Source organism: Oratosquilla oratoria, chromosome 34 (genome assembly GCF_046742065.1).
Source record: "Oratosquilla oratoria isolate Oo_2021 chromosome 34, ASM4674206v1, whole genome shotgun sequence".
Classification (NCBI taxonomy): Eukaryota; Metazoa; Arthropoda; class Malacostraca; order Stomatopoda; family Squillidae; genus Oratosquilla; species Oratosquilla oratoria.
Window position 1 is genome coordinate 24,472,170 of NC_134810.1, and position 15,000 is coordinate 24,487,169.

The 15,000-nt window shown below is 43.0% G+C and overlaps 1 protein-coding gene across 2 annotated transcripts in view; it reads left to right on the plus strand.

Annotated features, from left to right (window-relative positions):
* LOC143018115 (uncharacterized) overlaps nt 1-15,000 on the plus strand; it is a 494,912-nt gene that overhangs the window by 335,629 nt on the left and 144,283 nt on the right. For both annotated transcript variants that reach the window (XM_076173237.1, XM_076173238.1), the window contains exon 9: nt 3,235-3,359. In XM_076173237.1, coding sequence (XP_076029352.1) covers nt 3,235-3,359 — 125 coding nt within the window. The remainder of the gene's footprint in view (nt 1-3,234; nt 3,360-15,000) is intronic.

Sequence of the window (15,000 nt, forward strand, 5' to 3'; positions counted from 1 at the left end):
ATTCGTGTTCAGGAAATATTTTTCTTGCGTTCCTAGTTTTGGTGTACGTAGCCATTGTTTCTTTTTTAATTTATCCTTAATTGATTCCTAGATTTGTTTTCTAATTGACCAATTAACAGCGTTCTCTGCCTGTCTTGGTTATTTACCTCGGTAGTTATTTCTTTTGTCTCCGTAAATTATATCTCTCACCTTATCTTACTACTTCTCAGAACATAACAACATAAGAATGGAGGAGACTACAAGAGACCATAAGGCCTACACAAAGTAGACCTATGTCCATTACCACCAGTCATCCCTGTCCATAAACTTATCTCATCTTCTTGTAAAACAACCAACAGTTTCAGCGTTCAGTACATAGTTACTAAGTCGATTCCACTGTTTTAAGCACACCATTTCTTGCCTATTTCATTGTTAAACCTAAATTTGTCCCACATATTCCTTTTCTCAATTCCTTCTACCAAGTCTATTTTCATTCTCGTAATCCCTTTCCCGACATTATTTTATACATAATTATTTTCAAATAAAATTCTCTCGCTCGTTTTCCTTTAAACCGTTTCTCTCCAATTCGTTTCCCTCAATTTGGTCTCTTACCAACTCCCAATTCGCTCCAGAAGCTCACTGAAGAAGTCTTGCATATCAGGACCTGCTTGCATGTCAAGACCTGCTTGCATGTCAACTCAGCAAAGTCACATGAATCTCCATCACAACGATGCAGAATAGCTGAAGCTGACTGCAGCAGCAGAGCCGACACGAGAAGAGAATCAGACGTGTATAACTAAAAGATGAAATAATAAAAAAAAATGTATATATGTGAAAGGCAATTAATATAGACGCAACTGCACGTGGGTTTTTTTTATTCTCGGCCTTCGCTGCTTCGTCCACGATGAAAGTTCTGGCTATAGGTTTTTTTTTCCAAGTCTTGGACAAACTGTATACGGAGATGAATAATCATATTTTGAATATGTGGAGATATTATTGTGAGTTTGTGCGTGTGTGTGTGTGTGTATTCACCTCGGATCTGCTGCAGCCTCTGTTCGAGACAGCCAGACACCACCCTACGGCAGTGAGCTCAGAGCTCATTATTTGCCGATCTCTGGGTAGGTCTGAGACCACTCACACACCACACACCGGGACAGCAAGGTCACAACTCCTTGACTAACATCCCGTACCTACTCACTGCTAGGTGAACAGGGGCTACACGTGATAGGAGACAAACCCAACTTATCTCCGCCCGGCCGGGGAATCGAACCCCGGTTCTCCGGCTTGTGAGGCCAGTGCCTTACCAATCCGCCACCGAGCCGTGTGTGTGTGTGCGTGTGTGTGTGTGCGTACGTGTGTGTGTGTGTGTATATGTGTACACATATGTACACATGTGCGTCTGTATGTACGCTCACACATTTCCCCCCAAGAGGAGTTCACCACACCACCATCGGCAGTTCGATTCGGCCGTGCAAGTCAAATGAAAGGGGAAGGTCGGTACCGGACGCCTCGACCACGTGAGCGTGTTAGCATGAAGCAAAATTTGGAGAAGAAAAATGGAAAAAAAGCTGAAAAGTTGAGGTTAAATTTGGATCATTTATTCTTATGAGGGGGAATGGTCTTCAGCTCCGAAGGAAAGATCGTGACTGCGGCGAAGGCGATGTCACGAATATTCCAATATTTTTGATTGCAAATATTATATGCAGTCATTGCACTCGCAAGATTATATATATATATATATATATATATATATATACATATATATATTATATATATATATATAATATATATGTATATATATATATACATATATATAATTCATATATATATATATATATGTAGAGACATTGGGACAAATTATGGGAAAGGTGGAGGGGGAAACACGGGTCTTTATCTGATTATCGAGTTTATTCCTGACCGGTTTCGCTTACAATAGCTTCTTCAGAAGCGAAACCGGTCAGGAATAAACTCGATAATCAGATAAAGACCCGTGTTTCCCCCTCCACCTTTCTCATATATATATATACATATATATATATATATATATATATATATCAGGAAGGTTTAATGTAGTAACGCATTTGTAAAATTATATGTGTGTGTGTATTTATATGATATATATATATTATATATATATATACATATATATACATATATATATATATACATATATATATATATATATATATATATATATATATATATATATATATTCACACAAAAGTGCATGGAGAGAAGGTGGCTAAACGTGGAATAGACAGAGATGTTGAGAAAAGGCCGAAATTGAGACAAGTTTCTAGGGTGGCAAGCTGAAAGGAGAGAGGATTAAGAGCAGGAAGGGGAACAGAGGAAAGAAGGAAGGAAGGCAGGAAGGATGAGGCGTAGTGGGAAGTGCAAGGGGAAAGGCACAAGTAGACAGACACACAGACAGACAAAGACACTGAGAATGATGCACACAGACAAGACATACAGACACACAGAGGCAGAGAGACACAGACACGAAAACTTACGCACATAGACGGATGGAAAGACAAACACAGACACAAAGACTGGTACACACAAAGACAGACACACTCACAGACGCGAAAAGTGACGCGCGCACACACAGACAGAGAGACAGACAAATGGACAGTATGGAGCAATCAATTTGGTATTGGGATTTTGGAACTCGAAGTTTTGGATCTTGTATCGCTCTTCGGATGAGGGATTCTGCCGAACAACTCGGCTTTCTTTGCACGAGAGAGAGAGAGAGGGGGGGGGGGGAGGGGAGGGGCAGAGAGAGTGTGAATGTGTGTGTTTGTGTGTGTGTGTGTCTTTGTATTTGTGTGTGTGTGTGTGTGTGTGTGTGTGTGTGTGTGCGTATGTGTGTGTGTGTGCGTGTGTGTGTGCGTGTGTGTGTGTGTGTGTGTGTGTGTGTGTGTGTGTGTGTGTATGTGTGTGTGTGTGTGAGAGAGAGAGAGAGAGAGAGAGAGAGAGTGAGATAGAGAGAAAGAGAGAGAAAGAGAATGTTTTTGTGTGGGGAGGGTTTTTGTGTAAGTGTAAGTGTGTGGGTGGATTTGATTGTGCTTCACCATGACCTTGGATCACGTGTAGGGCTCGTGATCGACAGCTATTAACCTCCCTCAGAGTGACTAATTTCCCAAATCATAACAATAATAAAAAATAAAAAAATAAAATATCAACAACTCTGTTTCCTTAATCACCCCCGAGTCACAGATAACCGTACTAATTTCCTTTTTCTCTTCTCATTTGCAGGGAAGCCTTGGAACGAAGAGACATCGAGGTGTCCGGTGTACAGGTGTTCGCTGACGGCTCCAGAGCACCTCTACCAATCACCACGGACACGTACATTCTTGGTGGGAAGACGGTTAGAGTACGAGGTAAGTGTAGTCTTTCATTTGAACCAATCAAATCTCTTCAAACGCTCTACCTTTGGCCTCGAGTTTGATGTGTTTACAGGGAGCATTTGGTATTCAAAACAAATGCATTCAGTGTTTATACAGGCAGCATACGGTATAAAGAACAAGTACCATTCACCCGGCTATATACTGGGAGCATTTGGTATTCGAATCGTAAACTGCCGACGTATATCTATCCAGACAGTAGTATTTGGTATAAGGAACAGATACCATTTACCTAACTATATACAAGACGCATTTAGTATTCAACACGAATACATTCAATATTTGTTTATACAGGCAGCATTTGGTATACGGAAAATGCCTTTTATCCGACTATATACAGATAGCATTTGATATTCAAATTAAGTATATTTAACCATTGTGTATACTGGCAGCATTTGGTATAAGAAACGATTTTTTTTTTTTTTCAATTTTGGTCTATCCAGGCAACATTTGATATTCAAATTGAGTAGTTTCGTCCTTTGCGAATACAGGGAGCATCTGATAAAGAAATCGAGTACATTTGTCTCGGGTATACAGACAGCATTTTTGAGGAGGAAGAGGAAAAGAGGAAGAGGAAAAGAGGAGGAGGAGAACGAGAAAGAGGAAAAGAGAAGGAGGAGGAAAAGGAAAAGAAGAGGAGGAAGATAAAAGAGGAGCAGTAGGAAGATAGGAGGAGGAGGAGGAGGAAAAAGATAAAAAGAGGAGGAAGAGGAAAAGAGGAGCAGGAGGAAGAGTAAAATGAAAAGAGATAGGAGTACGAGGAAGATAAAATAGGAAAAAGAGGAAAGGTATAATTTAAAGGAGGAAAACCAGAAAGAGGCAAAACTTGAATTAAACTAAACTAAAGATGAGGAGGAGCAGGAGGAGGAGGAGAAGGAGGAGGAGGAAAAGGAAGAAAAGAAAGAGGAAAAAGGGAAAACTCTAAACTAAACTAAACTAAACTAGATTAAACTAAACTAGATTAAACTAAACTAGATTAAACTAAACTAGATTAAACAAACCTAACTTGATCGGGTTCTTGACTTGACCTAACTTGAAGGCACCTTGAAGGAAAGAAATCGCTTCTTTCCCTTAACATCGTCAGACCAGAAGAAACTATATTAAGAGCCACCTTCCTGAAGGAATTAAATGTTTCAGGAAGTAATAAACCTAATTGCTAAGCTGCCCAGGCCAAACTTAATCAGGTTCCACAAATCTTCGGTTTCGATTAAATCCAGTTCGGGCAAGTCTTCAACAAAGAATTTGTACTTAGCGAAATAAATTGTCGAATCGAGTTTAAAATCTGATTCTCTTGTAAACATACACACACACACACACACACACACACACACACACACACACACACACACACACACACACACACACACACACACACACACACACACACACACACACACACACGAATCTGACACATTACTCAACATAGTTTTTCAATGGAAGAGTGTCAGTTATCGTTGTCATAGCAAAGGGCCATCGGCAGGGGGAGGATATTGGCTCCTTGCTTCCTCACTATCAAAGGAGCAGTAAACGAGGGATAAGGCACTTCACAAGGGGGAAAGCTCTGTGAGGCATTGGTGTCCTTGTTGTCTAATGTTATCAGTCTGCTGTCCATCATTCGACTGTTTTTCACGGGTTGAGTAAATAGTAAAATAGCACCAGTGGGAACCAGTAACAACTGTTTCTTCCCTCTGTTTTTTTTTCTTTTTTTTTTGTCTTTGTCTTTGTCTTTCTTGTTTTGTCTTTTCTTCTTTATATATGTATATATATGTATATATATATATATATATATATATATATATATATAATTTTCCTTTGCCTAGTTTTCTATATATTTTTTTTCTTCTTTTTTCTTGATCCAAAGGCTGAGGTCTCTTCCTCCATGCAATTCATTGGAAGCCTTCCAGTCATCAATTGTCTTCCCCTCTTTCCCCCCCCTCCTTCCCCTCCCCCTCCCCCGTCTTCCAACATTGTCCTTTTCCCTCTCTTCCTCCCCCTACTCGTCTTGTGTTTCCCCTTCTCCTGCCCTTAATCTTGACTTTCCCTAACTTTTCCCCTTTCCTTTCCCCTTTTCCTTTCCCCTTCTCATTCAGTTCTTTCGTATCCCCTTTCCCTCCCCCTCCTCCCCCTCCCACCCACCTTCCCCTTAGTCTCCCGCCTTCTTTACCCCTTACCTTTTCCCCTTCCCCTCCCCTTCCCCTCCCCTACACACCCTCCTCTATCTCCTCTCCTCCTTCCCCCTCCCCACCTTCCCCTCCCCTCCCGCCTCTCCTTCCCCTTCCCTCCCTCACTCACTTTCCCCTCCCCTCTCCCCTCCTCCCCCCCTTCTCTCCCTGTTCCCTCCCACCTTTTATGTGACTTCATTAATCTCTCTCACTTTGTTTAGCTCTTTCCTGCCCCAGTGATTTCTCCTGAACACAATGCTCAACATTTTGTTGTGTATTTGTCTATTTTATCTACTTATCTTTATTTGCTTATTTATCTACTTATTTCTCTATCTATCTATTTTTATTTATTTATATACCCCACAGTATTTATATACCCCACAGTATTTATCTACTTATTTCTCTATTTATCTATTTTTATTTATTTATATACCCCACAGTATTTTCTAAGACGAACTTAATTTTTTTTTCTATTATGCATAAGAGACATTGGATGTTATAGCAAATGGATGTTAATCGTTTATGAATAAAATAATATTATACTTAAAAACTTTCCTCTAAGAATATTTTTTTCTTTTTTGTCTCTCCTTCTTCTTACTCTTCATTGTCTTCTCCTTTTCCTCATTCTACCTTTCCTATTCCTTCTTCTTCTTCTTTTCCTCCTTCCTCTTTCCCTTTCTCTTGTCCTTCTCCTTCCTCTTGTTCTTCTTCTCCTCTTGTCTTTCTTCTTCTTTTCTTCTTTTTCTTCTTTTTATCCTCCTTATTTTTCTTCTCTTCTTTTTCTCCTCCTCCTTGTTCTTCTTTTTTGTTCTTTTTCTTTTTTCTTTCTTCTCTTTTTTTTCTTTTCTTTCTTTTTCTCTTTTTTTTTATCTTGTGTTCTTGTTATTGTTCTTCACATTCATCTCCTCCTCCTCTTCCTCCTCCTCTTCTCCTCTTCTTCCTCTCCGGATCACTCCTCGTTAGAGTCCAAGGGTCTTCCGCCGACATCGAAACACTCCACGTTCTTTTGTTCTGTTTTTCCAAAATGTCTAGAATGTTCTTTTGAAATCTTTTGACGTGTTCATTACTGGATGTCCTTAGAATTTCCAGGAAAAAAATATCAGTAATAGAAAAGAAAATCGAGTTTTTTAACTTAATTGCATTCCCATCTGGAGTTCTTTACCATTGTTTTTTTTTTTTTTTTTTTTTTTTTTTTTTTTTTTTTTTTTTTTTTTTTTTACTTTGTTCTGTTCGTCATTTTTAAAATCTGGAATCAGTTTTTTGATCCATTGGGCTTTCGAAAATGCACTCAACCAATAATTCACGGGAAGCTATTTCTCAACCATGTGTATCCATTGCCAGTTTGGACCTTTGAAGAAAAAGTCTTCAACAATTTTAAGTTTAATGTCCAGAAGAAAGTAAATAAATAATCTCAAGGTAGACATGAGGAAGGTAAGGATCGCACGCCAAGAGGAGCTAAGTAGCTGCGGCCGAAGCCGCCACCTTTGCCCTATTATAAGAACATAAGAACATAAGAATAAAGGAGACTGCAAGAGACCATAAGGCCTACACTAGGCAGCTCCGTATCCATCACCACCTGTCATCCCCATCCATAAAGTTGTCTAATCGTTTTTTAAAACAACTGATAGTTTCAGCGCTTACTACATGGTTACTAAGTTTATTCCATTCATCGACCACCCTATTAGTAAACCAATTTTTGCCTATTTCCTTCTTATGCGCTTTGTTGACTGTTGGGACAGGTGACAGTCACTGCTGGGAATCGTAGAGAAGTGCGGGATTCGAACCCACAACTAAGCGAATACAAGACCAGCACGTTAACGATGGCGGCACCAGCAGGCTGATAATATTCCTTTTCCTTGAAGTAATTGGTCTCCCCATTCTTAAAGCTTAGGAACAACAATGGGATTACGGTCCCTTGTAAACAGGGTTGTTATGTAGCTGTTATTCAAGCAAAGAATTTTTAAGCTGGAGGTGGAGAGAGAAGGAGAGTGAGTGGGAGAGGGGTGACGGAAAGGGAGAGGGAGTGGGTTGAAGGGGAAGGAAAAGGAGGTTGGAGGGGGAGGGAGTTGGAAAGGGAAGGGAAAGAAGGGAAAAGAAAGGGAAAGGGAAAGGGAGGTGAGAAAGGAAAGGGAAGGGGGAAGAGGAAAGAGGAGAGGAGGAGGAGGATGGAGCTGGAAAGAGAAGGAGAAGGGGAGGAGAGAAGAGGGAAGAGGAGAGGAGGAGGAGGAGGAGGATGGAGCTGGAAAGAGAAGGAGAAGGGGAGGAGAGAAGAGGGAAGAGAGAGAGAGAAAATTGGAAAAGGAAGAGGAAATGGAGGAGGAAGATGGGGAGAGAAGAGATGGATGTGAAAAGGGAAAGGGAAGGGGAAAGAGGAAGGGAAATGTGGGAAGGGGGAAAAGGGAATTGGAAAGGGAAGGGGGGATGGGGACGGAGAAAGGGGGGGGGCGGAAAGTGTTATGATTTTTTTTTCGGCAATAACCAGCGCTTCTATCCTTGGGGGGGGGGACAACATGGCGCCGAAGAGGTCGAGTCGTGAAGGTGATTGAGGAGAATCTTGAGAACTGTAACAGAGCGAGATCGATCACGTCAACATTCAGAGGAAAACATATTAGGAATACAATACCATACCACTGAATACAATAGACCCCCAACCAGCAACAGAACCTTGTATCTATAACGAGGCAAGTACACAGAAGGTGATCCTTATTAGGAGAAGATTAAAAAGAAAATGTCCTTCAGGGCACCTGAGTAGGCAATTAGGGAAAAAGGAAAGTTAGGGTGGGAAGGCAAGTAGGAGGGTTTTAGGGGAAGAGGCAGGTGGAGGAGGAGGCAATTAAGACTTCAGAGGTGGAGGTAGTAGGTATTTGGTGAGGGTGCAGGAGTTAATTAAGAGTAGTTTGCATTTCGTTCATTAAACTAGGAGGAAATAATTAGATAAACAAAGATGGCGGAAGTAAAAGGGGCTGACGTGCTGAAGTGTGAGATGATAGAAAGAAGCGGTGGACGGATGTAAAAGTATATATGGAGCCATAAGTTCATCTCCTGGATTTATTTAATTGTAGAGTGATTCTCTCTCTCTCTCTCTCTCTCTCTCTCTCTCCCCGTCTCTTTCTGTCTGTCTCTGTCTCTCCTATCTCTCTCTGTCTCTCCTCTCTCTCTCTGTCTCTCTCTCTCTCTCTCTCCCCGTCTCTTTCTGTCTGTCTCTGTCTCTCCTATCTCTCTCTGTCTCTCCTCTCTCTCTCTGTCTCTCCTCTCTCTCTCTGTCTCTCCTCTCTCTCTCTCTCTCTCTCTCTCTCTCTCTCTCCTCTCTCTCTCTCTCTCTCCTCTCTCTCTCTCTCTCTCTCTCTCTCTCTCTCTCTCTCTCTCTCTCTCTCTCTCTCTCTCTCTCTCTCTCTCTCTCTCTCTCTCTCTCTCTCTCTCTCTCTCTCTCCCTCTCCCCGTCTCTTTCTGTCTCTGTCTCTCCTATCTCTCTCTGTCTCTCCTCTCTCTCTCCTCTCTCTCTCTCTCTCTCTCTCTCTCTCTCTCTCTCTCTCTCTCTCTCTCTCTCTCTCTTTTTTTTTCTTTTTTATACTTCTTCAAAGAGCATCCTAAGTGTTTAGAATATAAAAATGAAAGGAATAAACTAGATATAACCACAGTTGGTGAAATCGGAAGAATGCTAGCCTCACATCTTCCCCACCTCGGGTTCGAATCCCGCACTTCTGAGTCCTACCAGTAATTATTTCTACCTACCTCAATAATATTCTAAAGTTCGCAACAGAACAAAGGTGACGGCTTCAATGTCTGCGGCTCAGTGCCTCCTGGTGTAGGCTCATCACCGTCTACCGTAGGGGAGATTTCTTCACATCAATTTTGAACATTCACTCCCAAGACTCTTATCTGGTCTTATTTAGAACAAATCCTTGAAATCTTGAAATTGGAGTATTTATTAGTTTATCTATTAATTTCTTTCATTAGATATTCATTTGTTTGTTTGTTTATATATTCTGTTTTGTTTTTTTACCTACTTATTCTTTTATTAGGTCACTGAGGGTTAAGTAGGTTTTAGCCCGTTGGCCAGGGAAGGAGGGGAAGTGGGGGAAGGCGCGGTGGAGGGAAGGAGGAAGGACATTGGGGAGGAAGGGAGGGTGGGAAGAAGGGAGGGTAGGAGGTTGAAGGAAGAGCATTGGGAAGGTTATCAGGTCTTTCTATTTTCGACCATAGAATAACATATTGCCTTTCTTACTTAAATTCAAGAATTTACCTCCATCGAAATATGAAGATATTTTGATTTTGGTCGTTTTTGTAAAGAAATCTTGGAGGGCGTTCTCCCATAATTGTCAGATACTTCGACCGAGAAATTCAATTGAACAGTTAAATGCACAAATCGTTTTCAATTTGAATGATGCACAGAAATACAGTGAGGCGTTTTATTTATGGATATCTTGCTCTCTGTCGCTCTCAATCTCTTTTGCTCATTCTCTCTCTTTCAGTCTCTATAATTCTTCCTCTTGGTTTAATTTCTTTCTTGCTCTCTTTCGTTCTCGCACTCGCTCTCTTTCGCTCTCGCTAACTTTCGCTCTCGCTCTCTATAGCTCTCGCTCTCTTTCGCTCTCGCTATCTTTCCCTCTCGCTCTCTATAACTCTCGCTCTCTTTCGCTCGCTATCTTTCGTTCTCGCTCTCTATTGTTCTCGTTCTTTTTCTCGCTCTCTTTCGCTCTCGCTTTCTATCGCTCTCGCTCTCTTTTGCTTTCGCTCTCGCTCTCTTTTGCTTTCGCTCTCGCTCTCTTTTGCTTTCGCACTCGCTTTCTTTTGCCTTCGCTCTTTTGCTTTCACTCTCGCTCTCTTTTTCGCTCTCGCTCTCTTTTGTTTTCGCTCTCTTGTCTCTCTCTCTCTCTCTCTCTCTCTCTCTCTCTCTCTCTCTCTCTCTCTCTCTCTCTCTCTCTCTCTCTCTCTCTCTCTCTCTCTCTCTCTCTCTCTCTCTTCCACCTGTTCCCATTGTCTCCCCTCATCCTCTTATTATTAAGTAAACGAATAACAACAATTGTGTTGCTTGGAGTCCAAAGTTAGGTATCCATGGCAATGAAGGATTCCTTCTTCTCCCATTGTTCTTTAACTCTGACGTTTTTTTTTTTTTTTTTTTTTTTTTTTTTTTTTTTTGTAAAGGGGTGCCGTCCACTTTGGTATCAAGACGTTTCCAGACTCTCCAGCCACCCCCCATAAAAAAGAGGTTGGATAAGGGACGGGTTCTCGAAAGTTTTGCATTTCGAATTTGGCAATCTGGTCTCGAGTCGATGGAGAACTCCCCCCAGGGAACCCTGCTTCCCCAATACTCTTCCCAAAGTTCCCGGATGAAAGTACTTAGCAAGAAACTGACTTTTCCTTCCCAGACGTAGGGGTGATGACCCGATCTCCAGGACCCATTTGGACTGATTGGGACCTATTGGAACCCATTTCCCAAAGCCCCCCCCCATTCCCGATAGCAGCAGGACCTCTGTGGAATGGGAATTAGGAAAGAGAACCTAAATGTTTACTTCGTAGGAATTCGGACTCTCTGGGCTGATGCCTGAAGGACGTGGAACCAAAGTACCTTGGTGGGGTGATTGTAGACGTTTACCAATTCCAGAACTTGCTGTTTCCAGAGTTTGGTGTCGGGAGAAGAGTATGGAGTTAGATTGTGGTGTAATTCGATTTCAGCGACCACCCAATACCGCTATCCCTACCCCTTCATTTACCCTCCCCCACCTCCCCTTCCCCTCGCTCTCTTCCCACTTCCTTCCCCCCTCCCCTCCCTCCATCCCTTCCTCTACAGAAACGTTAAGTCTGATTGGTTCCAGCTGTTCTTGTGAAAAAATCTTTTCCTTTTTCTTTCTCTTCACACCTGCCTCTCTCTCTCTCTCTCTCTCTCTCTCTCTCTCTCTCTCTCTCTCTCTCTCTCTCTCTCTCTCTCTCTCTCTCTCTCTCTCTCTCTCTCTCTCTCTCTCTCACACACACACACACACACACACACACACACACACACACACACACACACACACACACACACACACACACACACACACACACACACACACACACACACACACACACACACACACACACTCTTTCTCCCTCCCTCTTTCTCCCTCCCTCTTTCTCCCTCTCTCTTTCTCCCTCCTTCTTTCTCCCTCCCTCTTTCTCCCTCCCTCTTTCTCCCTCCCTCTTTCTCCCTCCCTCTTTCTCCCTCCCTCTTTCTCCCTCCCTCTTTCTCCCTCCCTCTTTCTCCCTCTTTCTCCCTCCCTCTTTCTCTCTCTCTCTCTCTCTCTCTCTCTCTCTCTCTCTCTCTCTCTCTCTCTCTCTCTCTCTCTCTCTCTCTCTCTCTCTCTCTCTCTCTCTCTCTCTCTCTCTCTCTCTCTCTCTCTCTCTCTCTCTCTCTCTAAATGAAGAAATATTAAATAAATGCACAGGTCAATACATGAATAAATACATGAATAACTAGGTACGTAAATAGACGAATAGATAAATGAATGAATAATTACATTAATGAATAAGAAAAAATAGTAGATACGTAAATAAATAGGTAGAATAATAAATAGATAAACGAATGAATAAATAAACAAACGCGTTATTGAAGATGCAAATGGATACACGAATAAACAAAAATATAAATTTGTAGGTGAACAAGTAAACAGATAAATGAAAGACAAATACATAAATGTATAAAGATAGATAAAACAGAACCCTGTCAATGGTGTTTCCTTCCATCTTCTTCTTCTTCCTCCTCTTCCTCTCTTCCTCTTCGCTGCACTTTTGTTCTCTCTATGCTTCATTCAATATCCATTTCACTTCCACACAGCGCCTTACCTTTCACCTTCCCGTCCACTTCATCTCCACCCACTCACACTCTTCCCCAATCCATTATTTTTGCCCTCGTATCCTCCTCCTCCTCCTCCTCCTCCTCCTCCTCCTCCTCCTCCTCCTCCTCCTCCTCCTCCTCCCTCTTCTCCTCCTCCTCCTCCTCCTCCTCCTCCTCCTCCTCCTCCTCCTCCTCCTCCTCCTCCCTCCTCCCTCGTTACCTGTAACCTTTCCTCAGTATTGTACCTGCTCTCTTTATCTGGCTTCCTTTATCTCCACCTCCCCTCCCTCCCTCCTTCTTCGTGTCTTCTTTCTTCTCCTTTTCATTCGTCCCCATCTCCTTAATTCTTATGCAAACAGTTCTCCCCCTTCTCTCTCATTTCATCTCTGCATTTCCTTACTCCTCCTTTTATTTAACTTTTTTTCCTTTGTTCTGTTTGTAAACATGCCCCCACCCCACCATCTCAGTTTACATCCTCTCTTTCCTATTTCTCTCTATCTTCTTTATATTCTTTTCTATCCCTCTCCCTCTGCTTCTGTTCTTGAATCTTCCTTCCCCTTTCTCCATCCATTTCCTCTGTTCATGTCTTTATTCATTTCTCCAACTCCCTTCTTTATTTTCTTTTTCTGTCGCTTCTCCTCTGTTTGCATTTCTAAATCTGCCTTTCCCCCCTTTCTCCATCTCTTATTCTCCCTAATTTATTTCGACACTCCCTTCTTTAATCTGCTTTCTAGACCCCCCCTCTGGTTATGCTCCCACTCCCTCTCCTTCTCCCCCTCCCCTCTCCCCCTCCCCTCTCCCCCTCTCCCTCTCCTTCTCCCCCTCCCCCTCCCCTCTCCCCCCCTCTCCACCTCTCCCTCCCCCCCTCTCCACCTCTCCCTCCCCTCTCCACCACTCCCTCCCCTCTCCCCCTCTCCCTCCCCTCTCCACCTTTCCCTCCCCTCTCCCCCTCTCCCTCCCCTCTCCACCTCTCCCTCCCCTCTCCTCCTCTCCCTCCCCTCTCCCCCTCTCCCTCCCCTCTCCCCCTCCCCTCTCCCCCTCCCCTCTCCCCCTCTCCCCTCTCCCCCTCTCCCTCCCCTCTCCCCCACTCCCCCCTCTCCCTCCCCTCTCCCCTCTCCCTCTCTCCCCTCTCCCCCTCCCCTCTCTCCCCTCTACCCCTCCCCTCTCCCCCTCTCCCCCTCTCCCTCCCCTCTCCCCCTCTCCCTCCCCTCCCCTCTCCCCCTCTCCCTCCCCTCTCCCCCTCTCCCTCCCCTCTCCCCCTCTCCCTCCCCTCTCCCCCTCCCCTTGCCCCATCCTATCGTCCCTCACTGTACTTACGCTCCCCCTTCCAGCTTCCTCTCCCCTTTCCCCTTCCCCCCATTCTACCCCTCTGTGTATATACTCCCTCTCCCTCTCTCTTTCCCCCTCCCCCTGCTCCAGTATGCTTATCCACCCCTTCCCCCCTCCCCTTGCCATACAACCAACCCTCCTCTACTGTGGTTATGCTCCCCCTCCCCCTCCCCTTCCCCCCTCTCCCACCCTTCTACATTGTCCTTATGTTCTCCATACTATCTTATCCTCCCCTCACATCTCCTCCCCCGTGCTCTCCCCCTGCCCCTCCCCCTCCCCTCCCCCTCCCCTCCCCCTACGCACCCTTTCGACTCTTTATGAGGTCGAGAGCCCAAGTTAGGCCATCAGGACCCATTTCCAAGTTGAAGGCTTCTCCTTAGGAATGAGCCTTTCGGTCGAAGAAAACGAAGTAACGAGTAGATCCTCTCTGGAATATCTCTTCGTTATTGCGGTCATTCCAGGGGACTCTGTTCATCTGAGGAAAATCATCTGGAGCTAAATTTTTGTAATATACAGTCTGGAATAACTCTAAATAATCCCAATCATTTTCGGAGTCTCATCCTAGTGAATAGATTCACTTGGCGCTAAAATAAAGCCTGTTTGCAATTCTTTAGCGCCAAAATAAAACCCGTATAATCCCATAGCGAAAAAAAGATGTATCCAATCATTGGCATCAGAATAAATATCGTTTGAATTGTTTAACGTGAAAATAAAATCTATATATATTCGTGTAACGCTGGTCTACCGCTAAAGTAAAATCCATATCGCATCGTCTACCGCTAGATTTAAACCTGTATAAATTCGTCTAGCACTGAAGTAAAAACAATATAAAGTCATTGCCGCTAAAATAAAATCCTGTAAAAAATCGTCTACCGCTAAAATAGAACCTGTATATTTTCTGAACTTTTCTAAATGATCCTAATAGGTTAATCTCCTAATTACTCTCCGTCTTAAGACAACAAAGTCTGGAGTATTTTCAACAACGTTTAGGTAATCTTATTTATCTCTAAACCTAGATTATTTTAAACTTTGATGGTACACAAAGCAGAAGTTGTCTACTAATTGGAATAGATTATTCTGTATCTTGATGTAGGTGGCCCTAGTTCTTATGCATAGTCTTTCCTCAATTAGACAAAACAGTCAAACGTTAATCTTAAATCTGACCAACGTTTTCTTGGTGTCAAGGGTAAAAACAAAAACAAACAAAAAATAAAGAAATAGAATAAATGGAAAATGAATTAATAAATAGATGAATAAATAAAAAACAAAGGAGAACATGCAACAACAAAAAAGAAACGTTTCTCAAATCAAC